This window comes from Nothoprocta perdicaria, unplaced genomic scaffold, assembly GCF_003342845.1.
Source record: "Nothoprocta perdicaria isolate Ctin4 unplaced genomic scaffold, notPer1 scaffold_290, whole genome shotgun sequence".
Lineage (NCBI taxonomy): Eukaryota > Metazoa > Chordata > Aves > Tinamiformes > Tinamidae > Nothoprocta > Nothoprocta perdicaria.
Genome location: NW_020455522.1, coordinates 10,617 through 29,004, shown reverse-complemented (window position 1 = coordinate 29,004; position 18,388 = coordinate 10,617). Strand labels below are relative to the sequence as shown.

The following is an 18,388-nucleotide window of genomic DNA, read 5'->3' as shown; positions in this document are numbered from 1 at the left end:
GGTGAGATTTCTCCATCAAACTGTATTTATATGACAGAGTGGCTGGAGTTTTAAAGTGGAACAAAAAAAGAACTGTCAACTGGATCAACTCAGCAGCTTGGTTTTTCAATGGACTTTTCAATTTGTGAGYGACTTTAGGACATGGAGTTACTTTGTTTTTAGTATATGTAAAGCAGCAATACATTGATTTTGTGAGCAGTCCTAACAGTGGACTGTAGAACAAGCCAGCACTGAAGACCAGAGCCAAAGTGGAAATATTGATCTACTCTTGTGCAAACATGCTGTCTTGTTGACTTAAAGTGCCAGAGAAGAGCAGGGTTGCGATGGATCACTTCCAAGGATTGTGTCTTGTGCTCCACAAGCAGTTATTCTGAATGAGAGGAAAAAAGATCCTGCCAGGAGTAGAGYCTGAAAGCTAAGTTTGGGATCTCATTCTTGTCAACTCTTGTTTGCCGCTTTTGCCAATCAGGTAATGACTTAAGTCTTAAAACTGATACTTCCTTTATTTGTGCAATCATCTACTTGGAAACAAAAAACCCTGATGTCATGAAAATCCTAAATACATTAAACAACACTCGTTAATTCTTTACCATCTTTCTTAACTGCTAATTTATCCTGAAAACACCCTTTTATTTTTCTCATGTATACCTGTGTTTCATATTCAGTGCTGTTGCTGCCTGCTGCTGAGTCTGTTAATYCCTTCATCGGGATCGTGATGTGATGGATGTGCTCTGGCAGCCCCACTGTATGGGCAGATGTGTCAGCTAGAGTTCTAACTAGAAGKATTTTGGAAAGGTGCATATTCAAAATAGAAAAACACCTGCTGTGGCCTGACACTACAGGTATAAGGCACCTGTTCACAGCATTGTGGAAGTTGTCAGTGACAGTTACTCGTATGTAGCTGTGGTCTCTGGTTTGTGATCTCAGATAGGCCCACTATTGCTGTATCACCTAAAGGGCTGTCTTTCTTCCTGTGCTGTAGAACCTCTTCTCATTACTTTAAAACACAACAGGACAAAGCTTTTTTTCTAGGTTACCGGGACTGTTTATACCCATCTGTGTGGTGTCTAGGTGTCCCTTTAAAATGTAAGGTCAAATCCTACTTGGGAAGTAAATTTTTTTCCAGTGTGTTACACTACTCCAAATCTTCCTTAACCTACCATCAAGGAGACACTTGGAAAAAGCCAGCTCCTTTCTCATGTATGGAAATACTGCGCGTTAGGGCATGGTCAGCTCTCCACCCTCCAGAATAGGAGGGCTGGGATAAAGAACTTGCAGCTGGGACAGTGCAGATGTGTGAACTTTGCAGAGCCACTTTTACCCCAGTACAACTGTGGCTCAGCTCAAGCTTGCTGAATCCGAGCTGACTCTGTATGCAGCTACTCCTATCTTCCTAATGCCCTGTCAGTGCTGGGAAATGACCGTTGGATCACGCACAACAGTGGACCTTTTGTACCTTGCCATTTGCAAAATTCCCTGTCTGGAAATGAGCTCTCCTGGAGAGGAGCCAGCTCCTGTGCTAGAAGGGGCAGTGGTCAAACACCTCTGCAACTGAGTTAACAGCCAGCCTGCTGGGCACTATCACCATGAATAGTAAACAGTTGGCTAATAGTTTTTTGAGGACTATTTACCTAGTTGGGGTGGAAGATTTGATACTAGCTATCAGTTATTTCAGTATTGGCTGGGAATGAGATTTACCTCCTTGTTTGGCAGCAGCTAAGCAGGTTGTCTCAGGAGCAAACCACTAGGACCGTTTAATCTGGCATGTCCCTGGAGTGGATGTGATAACGTGGGTGTGATAACATGGTGTGAGCTGGTGGCTACACCCAGGGCCTGCCCTTGTTGTAGATCTGCATTTCGAGGGATGTGGAGGCAYGTCTCTATCCAGAGAGGCAGGACGGTTGTCACGGAAGGTGAGGGTGCAGCTCTGAAATGTGTGTTCTTTGTCCACTTGCATGCTGAAGCACAAGGAAGACCTTCAGACGCCTGTTGTGTTGCCAAAGATAACTTTAATTGAAGTGTGAATCTTTGTATCCCTGGTTTCAGAGGGATCCCAAGTACTGCCAGCATAAGCAGGTGTTGATGCTCGACTTCACCTCAAGGGGACTTCCAGGGAAAGAACACATCTTAAAAGAGGCAGGACTGTCACCTTACAGTGTAACTACRTTTGCTTGCAATAAGAAAAAGGAGAGTTGGTGGCCAGTAAACAGGCTTAAGAAGCAGATAGCTGGTTTACTCGGCTCTTCCAATCCTGCCTGGTTTGTACTGGGTTTATCTGGTAACTTACCCAGCACGATCTGACCTCTGTCATCCTAGCAGCTTCCCAGCATTGCAGCTGTAGCATGACCTCTCAAGTTTGGGGAAAACAACATGCCYATGGGAAAATGTAAAGCAATTGCACTTTCTTCTCCATTAAAATGAAACATATATAAAAATATATATGTAGACAAAGTGTTAGCAATATGTTAAGCTATCTGTAAATGAAATAGAGGAATAACCTGTCATTTACTTTCTTGAACTTGGTTAACCTATATTTGTCTCTGTACTGCTTCTTTAAAAAGAGAGGATTGAATGCTAAAGGGTAATATCAGTTCTTCATTCGCCCTTTCCTCCTCGACTTCCTTCAGCCTTTTCTTCTTGACAGAGCTGTTTCTTGTACCAACAAACCTGAAAGCAGGGCCAGCAAGCGCCAGCCAAGACCTTGCCGTTCAGCTTTTGCAGGAGCAGCAGGGGCACTGCAGGTAGTTGCACCGTCATGGGTTATTTTCACATGAAATCAAGTGCAAGACTGCTTTTGGTTCGAAGAGAAACATTAACTACGGCAACAGGTCCTAGGGTGAACCAAAACAGCACGGCCAGCAGATCCTGCTTAGTGCTGCTAGCATTTGCAGTCCAAAGTTTAAAACATTAGCATTAATGACAAACTTTAAGCTTTGGCAGGGGAAACATTTACCCTGCGTCTCGCTGTTTATTTTTTCCCCCTGGTTTTGGTTTTTATCTTTACTCTGTTTTCCAACTCGACCCTGACTGCTCCTCGGGCGCCATCTTCTGCCTGGTTTTGGTGTGGCTGCTACGAGCCTCCAAAAGGGAATAAAGATTTAAAAAAAAATATATATATATATATATATACATATATATATATATTTTAAATCCTGCCCCCTTTCCTGTTCTGCCTTGAGGAGCAGAATAGTTTTTTTTGGGAGGTGAAGTGGGGCCAAGCAAGCCCGTGACCATTCCAGGTAAATTCAGGAATAGGAAAGCTTCTCCTTTCCTTATTGGTGCTTTGTATAGAAATAAAGTACTGCAGGATTTTGCTTTTCCTGCAAATTTGGGAGAGTTGCCCAATATTTGGCTTAATCCAACTGCAGAGTAATCCAGGACGGGCAGAGTGTGTCCTGAAGCCCTGGATCCCATTAAGGCACCGTGCTTTCCTTCTGAAATATATGTGAAGATGCAAAATGAAGGCCAAACTTGTATGTGCTGAGCAGCTCATTTGTTTGGTATCTTACTGGTATTGCTGGGAGAGAAGCAATATCCCCCTGGGGCTAAGGCCGTAAACAACSGGGCAGTTTAAGATTTATATGCTTTAGAGGGTAAGCACAGGCAGCCTTCTTCACAAACCCCTGAGAGAAGGGAGGAGGAAAGCGCTGCACCGTGCCCTTACCCAAGATGGCCCGCCCGGCGTTTTCCCCGCCATATCAAGGAAGGGCACGCGCCGCCTGTGGCCGCCCTCCTGCTAGTGCGCCCGGTGCCCTCAGCCAAGATGGCGGCGGAGCGGCGCCCTGGGGAGGGCGAGGCGTGCTGAGGCCGCCATCTTGCTTGCGGGCGCCCCGTACCGCTGAGCTGGCCTTCCCGAACGCGCGTGGGGTGCCGGGAGCAGGCGGCGGCGGGAGCGGCGCGGGCAGGTGGGCGCCATGGCGGGGCCCCGGGGCGGGCGGGAGGCGCCCCCTATGGATCTGCTGGGGGATGACGACGTCCCCTATGGATGTGTGGGGGGCGGCGGTGTCCCCCCATGGATCCTCTGGGGGATGGCAGGATCCCTTATGGCTGTGTGCGGTCAGCATCCCCTCCTATAGATCTGCTGGAGGCTGGCAGTGTTCCCCTGTTGGGGGCCTCTGCATCCTCTATGGCTGTACTGGGGGTCCCAGAGTCCCCCCAGGCTGAGCCGGGACTCCCAGAGTGCCCCCAGGCTGTGGGCTCATCAGTGTCCCCATAGGGCAGTGCTGGGGGTCTGTGGTGGCACAGGGAGCGGGGGCACCCAGGGGTCCCTTTTGTGCCCCCCTTTTATATGGGGGGTGTCTGCAGACCCCGGAGACCCTTCTCTCTGCAGGGAGAATGGTCCCGTTGCCTGGTGGCACTTGTGGAGCCTCTTTCGTTCTCGGACTTGGCGTCCATGGCTCCTCTCCAAGGGCTTTGCCAAAGGTTGTGGGATTTGCCCCGTTTTATTTTGCTGGTCCCTGTCGGGCAGGAGCGTCTTGAGGCCTGAGGCTGCACTGGGATGTTAAATGTGGTATCTGCACGATTATAAAACTTGTATTCTGGCTTTGAGCATCAGAGTGTCATGCTTTTCTGTTGGATCAGGTTGGGTTTTAATTACCTGTCTGGGGTGTTGATCAGAGCGCTGAATGGAAAGGGTTAATGTAGTTACATGGGTCGTTTGATAATGGGATTAACTCGTTACAACACATTAGCCACGTCCTGCAACACCTGGTGTCTTCCTTCCTTCCAGAGCTTCCCATGGCGACGTACCTGGAATTCATCCAACAGAACGAGGAGCGGGATGGGGTGCGTTTCAGCTGGAACGTGTGGCCCTCCAGCAGGCTGGAGGCCACAAGGATGGTTGTCCCGCTGGCCTGCCTGCTGACCCCGCTGAAGGAGCGTCTCGACCTGCCTCCCGTGCAGTACGAACCGGTGCTCTGCAGCAGACTCACTTGCAAGGCGGTGCTCAACCCGCTCTGGTACGAACTGTTTAGTGGGAGGTGTTAAAGAGATGCAAGATACTTACTTTTTTATGCAGTCTTCACTACTTTCTTATTCCCYTTCTACTCACCACAGTGCCTGGCAGCCTCTTTGGCTTAAGCACGGTGGCATTAAGCTCCTTGTGTGCTTAGTGGGGTGTGTTGAAGGCCAGCCTAGACTAGAGGTGCCAGAAGCAGAGCACAGAAGGAAGCCTTCAGAGAGGCTGTTAAATCAGTCAACATGGAAACGGCCAGTCCCATAACCATCCCAGGGAATTCTGTGCTGAACCATGAAACTAAACTAAACCAAGATACTGGTGATACAGCTACTGTCCTGGAGGCTGTCATGTTGSTTCCCTGCTTCCTACACATCCCACTGCTCACAGGTCAGTTCCAGTATGAGCACCAACGTTTTCTCCCTCATTCTGCTGAGGAATAGTCTCTGAGGCAACACTGTATGACGAGGATACACACCCAGAGCATGCTGCTGCCTGAGAAAGAGCAGGGAAGGGCGCTGCTGCCAGTAAGAGGAACAGAAAAYGAGAAGGGTTCAAGCCTGAGAAACACGACCACACGCGCGCTTCATAACTAGCAGTTATAGCATGTCCCAGTGGGCCGAGGAAAGTAAACTCTCCGGGGCAGGAACAGCCTGTTTGTTCTGTGCTTGAACAGGATCTGGGTGAATGGCTCTTGCTCTGTGACTGCGCTTCTTGTGTGCCACAGCTGTACAAATAATAAGACTGCTGAGAAAAGCCTGAGCTTAAAGGAGGAACTATTAGAGGCGGGTCTTTGCCTACTGCAGGCTGAGCTTTGGAGAGCTGCCCGTCATCCACTGGGCTCATGAGCTTGGAAATGGCTGGGCTGGATGAGCAAAGGGGCCTTTCTGGCACTGGAGTGAGAGGCTGGATCCCTTTAACTCTCATTTGAAAGTTTCTGATATTTTGTTTCTTCACCTGTGCTGCGAACCAGCAGAGGGATCCGGGAGCTGGGCTGTGATAGTGGTGTTGGAGTTGTACTAAAACCCTTCTTCTTTCCCTTCTTGCAGCCAGGTTGACTATCGGGCCAAGCTCTGGGCTTGTAATTTCTGTTTTCAGAGAAATCAGGTAGGTTGAAAAAAGTCTCAGCCCTTTCACCGTCCTCCATAGCCAGCCTGTTTTCTCGTCAGTGAGCATAATATCTATGGCCTCCCCCAGGAAAGGATGTTAAAAAAAACAGTAATCTTACCTTTCTAGATTTCTCCTCTTGCTGATCCAGGCCAGAATTACTTTTTACATTGTTTTTACATGATATCTTGCCTATTTTTAGTTCTTCTTTACCAGTGTTTCTTTTTTTTTTTTTTTCCTCCAGCGTGCGGGGCCTATACAAAGCTATTTTGTTTCATGTGTTTCCAGTGCATTCTTTGCACGTTGTTTCCTGTCCTTGCCAAGCATGAATTTCATTAGTTTGAACTAGATGTGTGCCATCAAAAAATGCCATGTGGCCTCTGCTTCAGTTGTGCCTTTTGGCTATAGCAGCCTGAGTAGCTGCCTATCCTGCTGGCCGGTGTTGTCTGTTCTTAGGGAAACAGCAGCACTGCACTCGTGTTGGACATTAATCAAATGGGTGCAGTGCTGGTAAATAAACAGCATAAGCAGGGCAGCCTCTGCAGTGTAGAGCAGAGCCCTACATTTCTGTCCTGCAGTTTCCTTGTCCTCACTTCTGGTTCTCTTTTTCAGTTCCCTCCAGCATACGCAGGCATCTCTGAGCTCAATCAGCCAGCAGAACTCATGCCTCAGTTTTCAACAATTGAATATATAGTGCAGGTAAGCAAAACACGGGCAAGTTTGAAGCTCCCCAAAGGGTCTTATTTGTGGCAGCTGTGGCAGGCTTTTTTTCCACTTAAGACAGCGCAAGTAAGATTTCCAAAGGAGGTTTAAGATGGGCCTCATTTTGTAATTTCTCACTTAACATATGCTCACGCCTGGTAACTGTCTCTCCCCCCATTAGCGAGGTGCCCCGACACCCCTGATCTTCCTGTACGTCGTGGACACGTGCTTGGAGGAGGACGACCTGCAGGCTCTGAAGGAGTCGCTGCAGATGTCCCTGAGCCTGCTGCCCGCCGACGCGCTCGTGGGGCTCATCACCTTCGGCAGAATGGTCCAGGTGCACGAGCTGAGCTGCGAAGGCATTTCCAAGAGCTACGTGTTTAGGGGCACAAAGGACCTCACAGCTAAGCAAATACAGGTATGTCCTGTGTCTTGTTAGGTCCMTGGCTTGTGCCTCGTAGCTGCGGTGATGCCACTGCTGGTCTTTTAAGCTCTGGGCTCGCAGGGAGGAAGGGTTCAGTGCTCTTGGTTGTTTGCTGCCTGTTTCCCTCCCCTCTGCTGTGCTTTTTTGAAAGCTTCCCCAAGGTGCAGTTGGTCTCATTCCTCACACATGGGCCCTTCAATCCATTACCAAGGGAAATGCAAAGATTAATCATTTCATAGATTTTAACAAATTTAATTCTGCAGCACTGGCAGCCTCAGTGTATATTGCTTGACAGCAAATAATGTGTTTAGGATTTCAGTGCTCCTTCTCTTTGCTATTCTGTAGGATATGCTTGGGCTTTCAAGGCCAGCTGTCCCCGTTCAGCAGGGAAGACCTCCTCAGCCTCAGGAACAACCTGTTATTTCAAGCAGGTGAGTGTGTTGGTTGCACCAGCACAGCAGAAGGGCAGCCCAGGTGCTATGTGCCCTGTTGGTCCCGCACTTACAAACCTGGATTTCTTAAAAAGACTTGAATGGTATTGTCTTGAAAAATTATTTCCCTACAGTTAAAAAAAAAAAAAGTATTTATGGATGGGTTTTACTAAAGTAGCAGGCAACATATTAGACTTCTGTACTATCCTGTTTCTGCAGTTGTAAGAACAAGAACACAGTTACTGTTCAGACTAGGTTTCTACTTGAAAAACTGCACAGTAGCTGTGTTTGGAAAATGTAATTCTTCGGGGCTGCGTGTGTTCGGAGCAAGGATCTGTCTTTTGGGCTGTCCAGCTGATGGGGTCTTGGTCTTTGTGTAACAATCTTAGGTATCGCCCTCTGTCCTCTACCCAGTCATGTCCAAAAAAATGATCACCATCCCCAAATAGGAAAGCCCTATTTGCCTTTGTTGAATACAGTTCTTTCTCACTCCTCCTTTTGCTGTGGCAGCTCTTGCATGTTTTGCTAAACTAAATCACTACTGAAGTCTCTTTTTCTGTATTTGATGTGACTTTGCYGCCTTGTTTATTCCAGATGTCTTGCTTTGTTCAGATTGTTTGTGTTTTGCAGGCATCTTATCTTAGAAAATTGGGATGCAGGATGGGAGCAGGCCACATGACCCTCTCTTTCTGATAATGCTGCCTGTGCAGTTTTTGTGTACCAGGAACAAACAGGCATCTTCTTTCCTTCCCTGAACTAAAGGGGCTTGTAAACAGTAAAACATTTCTTGTGCATTTTGGCAGGTTTCTGCAGCCGGTACACAAGATTGACATGAACTTAACAGATCTGCTTGGAGAACTGCAGAGGGACCCATGGCCAGTGACCCAGGGAAAGAGGCCTTTACGGTCCACTGGGGTGGCTCTTTCTATTGCTGTTGGCTTGCTGGAGGTACTGTTAGCTCTGTTGTGCGGGAGGGCACATCAGGTTCTTCTGCTCTTTAATCAAGTTTTCTCTCTCTMTATATATATATCTTTAATGCAAGGCCTTACTTTTATTTTAGGGTACCTTTCCAAACACTGGGGCCAGGATAATGCTGTTTACAGGCGGGCCACCAACGCAAGGACCCGGCATGGTRGTAGGAGACGAACTGAAAACACCCATCCGTTCCTGGCACGACATAGAGAAGGACAACGCAAGGTTCATGAAGAAGGCCACCAAAGTAGGTGCTCRTGTCTGCTGGGGACAAAGGGCACGCTCAGCAACTTGGGTTTGTGCGTGGGCTCGGCACAGTCAAGGCAAACTGAATGTTGTGGAATTCAGAATGCTAAGTGGAGGGAGAAGAAGTGACACAAATCTATGTATGGGRCTGCAGAGACAGCTGCCCAGGCCTTCTGCAGGGAACAAATATGTCCTGCTCCCTTGATACGTAAATGTGTATCCAGACAGGCGTGGGTGTCAATGAAGCTCTTCATGGACAAAGCCCCTCTGTGCATTAAGGTGTGACAGCGAGCCTCAAGGAAAGGATAAAAGAGAATTCCTGCTAGTTACTTCTCTGGGAGCCTTGTGTCTTCTGAGASAGTGAAATATTTTGGTGCCATTTCTTAGTGTCTATCTGATGGTGGGTGAATATTGCCTATTTGTCAAGAACTGGTGACTTCCCAGCAGCCTCCTGTGTCTTCTTGACATATGACAGAATAATTAAAATAATTAAAATGGCATGCATGAAATATGCCTGGCAACTGAGAGAAAGCAATAGGACATGTATCCTTTTAACTGGAAACCTCTGGGCTCCCCTTAAGTTATCACAGGCAGAGAGCCCATGCTTGGCTCAGGGCAGCAATTCACGTCCTCTCTGCGTTTGTGACTTACAGCTCAAGCTCATGCAAATGCAAAACAGTGCAGGAGGGAAAAATGCCTCTTGCAGCACTGGCAGTTGCTTCATTTGTGACCTGTGTATCACAGGCTGGCCCCATTTGGAGAGCAGAAGACACTGAATTCAGGATTCAGTGAATCCTGAATTTAGCCCGTGTGCGTTTGTCTGTTTTCCCCAGCACTACGAGACTCTGGCTAATCGCACTGCAGCCAACGGGCACTGCATCGACATCTACGCCTGCGCCCTGGATCAGACTGGCCTGTTGGAGATGAAGTGTTGTGCAAACCTCACCGGGTAGGTCCGCAGCAGGAAAGCACAAACCCACCCGTGCTCTTCAGAGCGTGGTTCATCTGGGGCAAAAGGGTGTGTTTTTTCTTGTCATTTTGTTCTAAACTGTGGTTGTTTGAATTTGCCAGGAAGTATATGACAAACATGCCTTGATTCCAGTCCACATTTCTGAAGTCTCAAAACAGTATGTGACTTATCACTGCTGGTAAAAAATCTTAACGTTCTGCTTTGAGAAAGGTATTCAAAAGCATGCTGCAACTTGTCTTTTGCAAATGCTTTCTGCCTTTTTGAGAGGTAGCTAGTGCCCTTTCCAGAAGAGAAGGGCTGTAGAAGCCCTGGTCTGTGGTRTGTGCATGACCAAAGTGCCATCACAAGACAAGAACTTCAGGCATGGCTCTTAGAAACTTTCTTTGTTGGGGCCGAGATGGATTTTCTCTGCTTAACAGCTCGCTTGTTCCTCCCCGTTTCACGTGTATGTGGCAAGTGTCCGTGCTGCATCCTGGTGGAAATCTCATAATCTCCGTGGAAAAGGCTGGGTGCCAAACAGTGCCTTTTAGGGACTCAAGCTATTCAGTCTAGGGAGCCAAAGGTTGGTTTGGACAAATGCTAAGTGTTTGTAACCAGTGGAACATGATCATTTTGAAGGCAACTAAAGGGCTGCCAAGAAACACAGTTGAGAAAATGAACTGGTAACAATGGAGCATTAACCTGTCTGGCTTTAGAGGCGATGGTGAATCTGCGTTGCCCGCTGGAGACTCCACAAAAACAGAGACAATCTAAAAGCACTTTCTGCCTGTGTTTGCATGCATAACAATAGGAGACGAGTATCCTCTGAGCTTTATTTCCAGTTCTTGGCTGTCTCAGTCTTGGGGTTTGCTTTTCCTTCCCAGGGGTCACATGGTGATGGGAGACTCCTTCGACACTTCTCTCTTCAAGCAGACATTCCAGCGCGTGTTCAACAAAGGGTTCAATGGGGAATTTCGGATGGCTTTTGGTGCCAGTTTGGAAGTGAAGGTGAGAGAGATTCATTTCACTGGATGGCATTGAGAAATGCAAGCATTGTTAAGTGCTAAGCGTTAAGTTCATGAATAATTTAAGTTGTAGAAAATGCTACATGTGAGAGCTGAGCTTTAGTGCATACTTTGGAAGAAGCTGCAGACTGGATGGAGTGGAGACGTTTTTATTTGAAAGTGTTTTTTTCCTTTTTTTTTTTTTTAACACGAATTTATTAAAAAGAGCTCTGCCTCTCCACATCCYGCAAGGAACATTTCGTACATGCTAGTGGGGACTATGAATATGTTGTCGTTATTAATATGTGACCGTGGTGATTCTCTTACCTTCAGCATTTATAGCAATGAATGACTCAGAAAATTACTCAGAGCCCTTTTCCCTGACAGCCACATGTATGCAAGTTCTGATCAAAGTTGAGCACCTGGTTTATTCTCTGTGTGTTCTGTTTGACTAATTTCATTTTTTAAAAACTTTTTGATCCTGTTCTAGACTTCTAGGGAGCTGAAGATTGCAGGAGCTATTGGACCGTGCATATCCCTGAATGCKAAAGGGCCATGCGTGTCTGAAAATGTAAGTTGGTAAAGGAACATGGAATACCTGTTATTAAAGAAGTCAATAAACAGTGCAAGGTTGGAATCTAGACCTGCAGCCCAGATGGAATGTGAGATTTTTCAGGAGCAGCAATATGAAACATCCTTAAGAAAAGACAGTCCATTCCAGATGAAGTCCTTGCCCTGTAAAGTCTCCTTTTAACTGTATGTCACCTCAGTAACAATCCAGCACATCCACAAGATTGGAGTTCAGAAGGTCTTCCATGCCTTGTACCTCTGTTCTGAACTTAACATAAACTTGTGTTACCCACTGCTAAAGGCAAAAATGCATTTTCTGTACAACTATATGCAGGAGCTTGGAATTGGAGGAACATCACAATGGAAAATTTGTAGCCTGGATCCAAGCACAACGCTGGCCATTTACTTTGAAGTGGTAAATCAGGTTGGTCCTGCCTTTTTTTTTTTTCCTCCTCCCTTTTATAGATTCTTTGGTGTTAACTTTTTATAAACCAAAATATTTGCTGTAAAAATAAGTTTGCTGCTATCCTATAAGGAACCAGCTAATGAAGTGTTAGGTGCACCATTAAATGCCCCAGCACCACTTGACCTTGAGGGCTGCTGGAAAACACAGTACTAGAAGGCCCCTCTTTCTTCTCTGATCTTTTCCTTGTCCCTGACTGCTGGAATTATGCTCTGGAGTTGTGTCCATAGTATACAGAGCCCCGGAAAAGCCACCCTGTTTTGAAGGCTTGCCTCGTTTCATTTGCAGCACAACGCACCGATACCACAGGGAGGCAGAGGAGCAGTTCAGTTTGTCACTCAGTACCAACACTCCAGYACGCAGAAACGCATTCGAGTCACCACGATAGCCAGAAAGTGAGTATTTCACAGCAGTTCTGTGGCAGAAACTCTCACTAGTCTGCACTAGATTTTCTAGAGCCTTTTATGACGTGTATGAGTTAYAGTATGTGGTGTACATGGGGGATGAACGTGGGTGTTGCCGAAGAGGGCAGCGCGCCGTGCTGACCTTTGGCGTGCTCTCTAGCTGGGCAGATGCACAGAGCCAGCTCCAGCACATAGAAGCTGCGTTCGACCAAGAGGCGGCCGCCGTGCTCATGGCGCGGCTCGGAGTGTACAGAGCCGAATCCGAGGAGGGGCCCGACGTGCTGCGGTGGCTGGACAGGCAGCTGATCAGACTGGTAAGACTGAGGGACAGCAGTCAAATGAATGTGCTCTTGATTGTAGTAAAAATAGCCTCTGGAAATGAAAAGGTCTTTTTTTTTTTTCTTTCCCCAATTGATTCACTTTATTTGGGCTCTGATCAGGGCCCCATCATTGCAGTGTGTGATGACTCAGAAGCCAGGTGTGTGTGTGATGGGGTAGGTCAGCATCCCATCAGGTTGAAAAGATTAAACCTGAGATTATAGAGGCAATAGTGAAGCACAGAATCACAGAGTGAAGCAGGTGGAAGGGATCTCTGGGAGGTTCTGGTTTAACACCCATGTGGATCATGCTACAGAATCACAAAAGGGCTGAGGTGGAAGGGACCTTTTGGAGATCATCTAATCACAAGCAGGGACACCTGGAGCACACTGCATAGGGTCACATCCAGGTAGGTTTTGAGTATCAACAGAGAAGGAGCCTCTACCACCCCTTTGAGCAACCTGGGCCCGTGCTCTGTCACCCTTGCAGTCAAGAAGATTTTCCTCATATTCAGATGGACCTTCCTGGACTTGTTTGTGGCCACTGCCTCTTGTCCTGTCGCTGGCCACCACTGAAAGTAATCTGGCCTCTTGCTCTTGACACCCTCTTGTCGTATCTGTGYGTCGTGATGAGATCCTCTCTCGGTCTTCTCCAGACTAAATGGGCCCAGCTCTCAGCCTCTCCTTATAGGAGAGATGCTCCAGTCCCCTGATCATCTCTGTAGCCCTGTGGTGGGCTCTTTCCAGTGGCTCCATGTCCCTCTTGTACTGGGGAGCCCAACACTGGACACAGCGCTGTAGTTGGGGCCTCACCACGGCTGTTGATCTCTCCCCTCTGAGCTCTGCCATTCAGCCGCTTCTCAGTCCACTTCACTGTGCGCTCATCAAACTCGTGCCTCCCGAGCTTGCCTAGGAGGAGGTCATGGGAGACAGTATCAAAAGCCTTGCTGAAGTCAGGGCAGACAACATCCCTGTTCTCCCCTCACCTACCCAGCCAGTCTTCCCATCAGAGAAGCCTATCAGATCGGGTGAGCATGATTTCCCCTTGGTGAATCCATGCTGACTACCCTGATCACCTTCTTTTCCTCTACATGTTTAGAGATGACATTCAGGATGGATGGTTCCATCACTTTTCCAGGGATGAAGGAGGACGTTAATCATATGGAGTTGATACTAGTAGTTAGAGTACATCAGACATTGGGAAAAACAAAACAGGGCCAGCGTGCAATAGCGATTCAAGTGCCAACACACACGTTATATTGCACACTGAAATGATTATGGAGTCATTTATAGCTAAAGGTTGGATGCCGCTTATTTTCAGGGAAGCAGCTGCTGAAATTCCAGTCTGCTGCTGCTCTAGAGGGATGCCGAGTTACTGCAGAAGTGTTCCATGATTTGCAGAGTGCCTTAGGTATAACATGATATCCCTTATTTAATGGGAAAAAAAAAGGAATAGTAGTAGTAGCCCTACTTCTTTTGTACTTAGATAATTTTCAGTAAAGATGTTACATATTAAGATGAAGGGGTCCAGTCATTTTTATTCCAGTAAGATATCAAAATCACTGACTTTAATACAAATCACCTGTTTTAGTTTTAATTCTAAAAAGGAGCTCACCAAGAACATCCATATTGTCTCCAACAGTGTCAGAAATTTGGGCAGTACAACAAAGATGATCCTAACTCCTTCAGATTGTCAGAATCATTTTCTTTGTATCCCCAGGTAAGAACTTCACTTTCTGTAGATGTGGGGGAAGTGTGCAAGGACAGGAGTGATGATAAAGCCTCCTGTTGCATTTATCAGAATCATGGGGGAAAGAACAGATGCTTTTTAAATTTAGTGAGCTCGTTCTGTACTGCAGTGTTGTAAATGATGGATAAGGAAAGACGTTGTAGGAGTTATTGAGATTTCTTGGAAGAATTGTTCAGAAAGAGATTGGATATTGGTGAAGTTTTAGCAATTTACTGATATTTCTCTACTCTCTCATCTCTCTGATGCAGTTCATGTTCCACTTGCGACGCTCCCCATTCCTGCAAGTCTTCAACAACAGCCCTGATGAATCTTCTTATTACCGTCATCACTTTGCCAGGCAAGATCTGACCCAGTCACTCATCATGATCCAGCCCATCCTTTACGCTTATTCTTTCTATGGACCTCCTGAGGTGAGCCCCTATTTAGGGGGAATGATCCAAAATAATGAGTATTTGGTCAAAGTAAAACTGCTTCTTCAAAAAGGTTCTAATTTTATAATCTTAATCAGAGTAATCATAGAAGGATGAGATGGGAAATGGGGTAATGTGAAATATAATTTGTGATTTCAGTAAACTTACAGCTTTTATTAAGAATAAAAAAATCTGGTGAGTCCTACAGTCATCAGTGGTGCTCTGCTGTGCGTCAGAGGCTGCCACCTGCCCTGCATAAATCAGCAAACCTCAGCCCCTTGGGGTCCTGGCCCCCCGCCACCTCCTGGTGCTTAGTTGTTCATGCAGGAGGGTTAAACTACATGTGAGTAGTCAAGGGTCAGATACAGATCACCTTATACCAGCAGGCTCCTTGGAAGGAGAGCACCTGGCAGGAAAGAGATGCAGAAGCTACTGGGATCATACTTGGAGCAATTAGCAGTGATGACTGACCTCCTCGTTTATTTTCTCCAGCCAGTGCTTTTGGACAGCAGCAGTATTCTTCCAGACAGGATCCTCCTGATGGATACTTTCTTCCAGATAGTTATCTACCTGGGTGAGGTACAGTGAAATGTGTTCTCTTTCTCTTACCGTTCAAGATCAAGTCAAAATCACCATATTGGGGCTTTATAAAGGCTCTTTGTTTCTGTGTTGGTATAGCTTGAAACACAATGTCTTCAAGTTCATTTTCAAAGAAATTATCTTTCAGTGCAGAAACAGGTACCATCTTCTGTGTGCCTGTTTTTAATACAGATTCAGAAACAAAGCAAAAAAAAAATGGTTTTCAGTCTTTTGGCAGAGTCGTAAAAGCATGCATTTGTCCATGCAACATTCTGCTGGCTTAAAGATGTGCAAGCTAAAAGGGGGAGGCTTGTAGAGGGGGTATCTACTAGCTCTTATTTCCTCTCCTTCCTGTCAAATAGACTATTTCACAGTGGCAGAAAGCTGGTTACCAAGACATGCCCGAGTATGAGAACTTCAAGCACCTCCTGCAAGCCCCGCTGGATGACGCTCAGGAAATCTTGCAGACCAGATTCCCGATGCCACGTTACGTCAACACCGAACACGGGGGCAGCCAGGTAAAAAGCTTTATCCAAGGGCTCTCAGTGCCGCTCAATATGTGAATGCCTCTCTGTTCTGCTTTACTAAAAGGATGSTTCTGTACATTAAGGACAGTATTAAATAACCCTCCAGACTGTAGGCTTTTCTCATGAGCTCTTATTACAAATATATGTCTTTTAATAAGTCAGTTGCTCATTGCACACACTTTTGAACTAGAAATTTGTTGAGTATAGCCAGACTCAATATCTTTTAAATATATTAATRGTAGCAATGGGAAATAAATGATTTGGCTAAGTTATCAAAGTTTATCCAAGATGTAAGAAGTACAGTTAATTTGCTAAGTTCTGAATGATTGAGCATCTGCCTCTTTAATCTTGGATACCGTGTGAGGATATAAAATAGTTCCTATTTCATTCTTCCTGGAATTGAAGTTTTTCAGTGTTTCTCTGTGCAGTGAAGAGTTAAGAATTTGTGCTGTAAAAGAAGAAAAAAAAAAGGTATTAAGTTTTCATGTGGCCACATTAYGCTAGTTCTCCACAGAACTCCATATGCAAGAACAGCTGGGGGCATGGGAAGGACAGCGCTGGTGACATGTCCATGTCACAGGGCACCAAACCTGCCTGCCAGGCGAGCACCTCTTGCTGCGACAGAGCAGTCCTTGCCACTGCAAGAGGCTACGTTTGCTGTGYCCCTAGTGCTGCCACTGCCTTGTGGTAAATTAACTCCAAAATCCAGCAGGGCAGGGAACGCATCCGGCACAAACTCCTGCACTCATTCTGAGAGGACGGGAAGATGCCTGAAGCGTTTGACTCATTTTCCCCTTTTTCCCTCCTCCAAAGATTCCTCCCGGCCTTATGACAAGGTTGCAGAATATTGTTTCTTTCAAAGCAATTTGTAAAATTAGATGGCATTTTAGCAGCAGTTTTCTCTGCTCTTTGGGAGTCACAGCTGGGCGATAACATCCCCTTTCTTTCACCTCACAGAACACACTGCCAAGTTAAAAATAAACAGGTTCTTGCTTTAAGTCCTGTGAAATTTTCTGTATGGCAGGTTAAAGGTAGGGGGGAAGGAGGTGGCTGGGGGGCTATGARGCATGTGGTAATGAAGGATACATATGTCTTTAATGTCTTACCTCTCTAAAATGTTTCATTTTAATAGGCCCGGTTCCTCTTGTCTAAAGTGAACCCTTCTCAGACCCACAATAACCTCTACGCGTGGGGACAGGTGAGCAAGGGAAGAGCTGCTCATGTTTGGGAATGCTGGAAAATGCACATTGTACATATTTGTCTGCATTTTTAGCCCTTCTGTTTCATCACATTGTGTTAGGCTGAGAGTGATGAGCTGGTTGCCTGTGCCCTGGTGCTCCTCCCCTATGGCTGGATTTGAAAATCACAGGTTGCAAGAGACCTACAGGGAGTTTTAGGTGACCTGATGTAGCAATTGATKATCTTCACTGTTTTCTGTATATCTGGTCTAAAACTCTTAGGTCACAATTAATGTATGAAKTATTGTGGGGAGGAGGGGGGAAGCCTGCTAAGTACTAGCAGTACATGCAGATACAGTTTACCTGAGAATAAGAGACTTTTATATCCTCTTCCTTATCTTGTTTGTGTAGAACTCTGGACAAAGAAAGGTCCCAATACTTTAGAAAGGTTTTCCCCCCACATCTGCAGATTGCACAGAGGGTTATTTTCAGGAACCCTGTCAAAAACTGGCATCTTTCCACTAGACCCGTCCCTTACAGAGAAGTAAATGGGGCGGTCTTACCTCAGAGGTTGACACTTAGTTCGCTTAAGCAGCTCCCCAGTGTTAACGGTGCTATTTGGGGCTATTCTTCCTTTTCCTGCAGGAATCGGGCGCTCCCATCCTAACGGACGATGTCAGCCTCCAGGTATTCATGGACCACCTGAAAAAGCTGGCCGTGTCAAGCGCATCGTAACGGGATCTAACCGAAAAGCAACAACAGCAGTAACGTAAATCCCATTGGTGATGGAAGTGGGAGCAGCTTGCTGCATTCTCTTCTTAGACTAAGACTTTTAAATATCACATGGAATAACTATTCCTGGAGTTTTGTACCAGGCCCTTTTAGCTATTAATTTATTTCTATGCCTTTTTGCCCTTGCTCAGTGTATTTTTTTTTTCTGTACGCAGTAATCAGAGCTGCAGGATGCTTTAATACGGATCTTACATGTCGAGCATAAATTTTTAAAAGTTCTGTGTTCTTAAAACGTTTATTTTAGCAGACCTCTCAGGCAGCAGGGACTGTATTAATGGAAAATAAAACTAGCTAAGCRCAGTAGTAGTTGTGCTGTTCCCAGGTGAGCGCGAGACGCGACGCGGGGGGGGAAAGACGCGTTTGAAAGTTAACGGTCGCTGCCGTGGCCTAACGGCTGCCGCCGTCTTGCCGGCGCCCGCGCCTGTGCCGCCCCGCGGGGCCAGCGCCTGCTCGCTGATTGGCGGCGAGGCGCGACCAATGAGGGCGCGCGTTGCTGCGGGGCGATGCGGGCGGCGGTGTGGAACGCGCGCTCGGCGCTGCTCTACTCGGTGGGCGGCTGGACGCTGCTGGGGGCCGTGCTCCACCACACGCAGAGCACCGCGCGCCGCG

At 46.7% G+C, this 18,388-nt stretch overlaps 2 protein-coding genes across 2 annotated transcripts in view; both read left to right on the top strand.

Moving 5' to 3' along the window:
• The window catches only part of POLR3F (RNA polymerase III subunit F), a 6,978-nt gene extending 5,557 nt beyond the window's left edge, over positions 1–1,421 (top strand). Inside the window, exon 9 of the mRNA XM_026041731.1 lies at positions 1–1,421. This exon is cut by the window's left edge and continues 6 nt beyond it. Within this exon, the coding sequence (XP_025897516.1) occupies positions 1–54 (54 nt within the window). The 3' untranslated portion in view covers positions 55–1,421.
• Positions 1,422–4,737: 3,316 nt separating this feature from the next.
• SEC23B (Sec23 homolog B, coat complex II component) lies at positions 4,738–18,082 on the top strand. The gene is made up of 19 exons (XM_026041730.1): positions 4,738–4,958; positions 6,004–6,061; positions 6,674–6,760; positions 6,945–7,181; positions 7,533–7,618; positions 8,422–8,566; positions 8,679–8,837; positions 9,670–9,785; positions 10,670–10,793; positions 11,280–11,360; positions 11,694–11,783; positions 12,111–12,217; positions 12,387–12,540; positions 14,186–14,263; positions 14,542–14,703; positions 15,196–15,282; positions 15,645–15,800; positions 16,942–17,007; positions 17,633–18,082. Exons 1-19 carry the CDS (start codon positions 4,738–4,740, stop codon positions 17,720–17,722), a joined length of 2,304 nt encoding a protein of 767 aa, XP_025897515.1. The 3' UTR covers positions 17,723–18,082.
• The last annotated feature ends 306 nt before the right edge of the window (positions 18,083–18,388 follow it).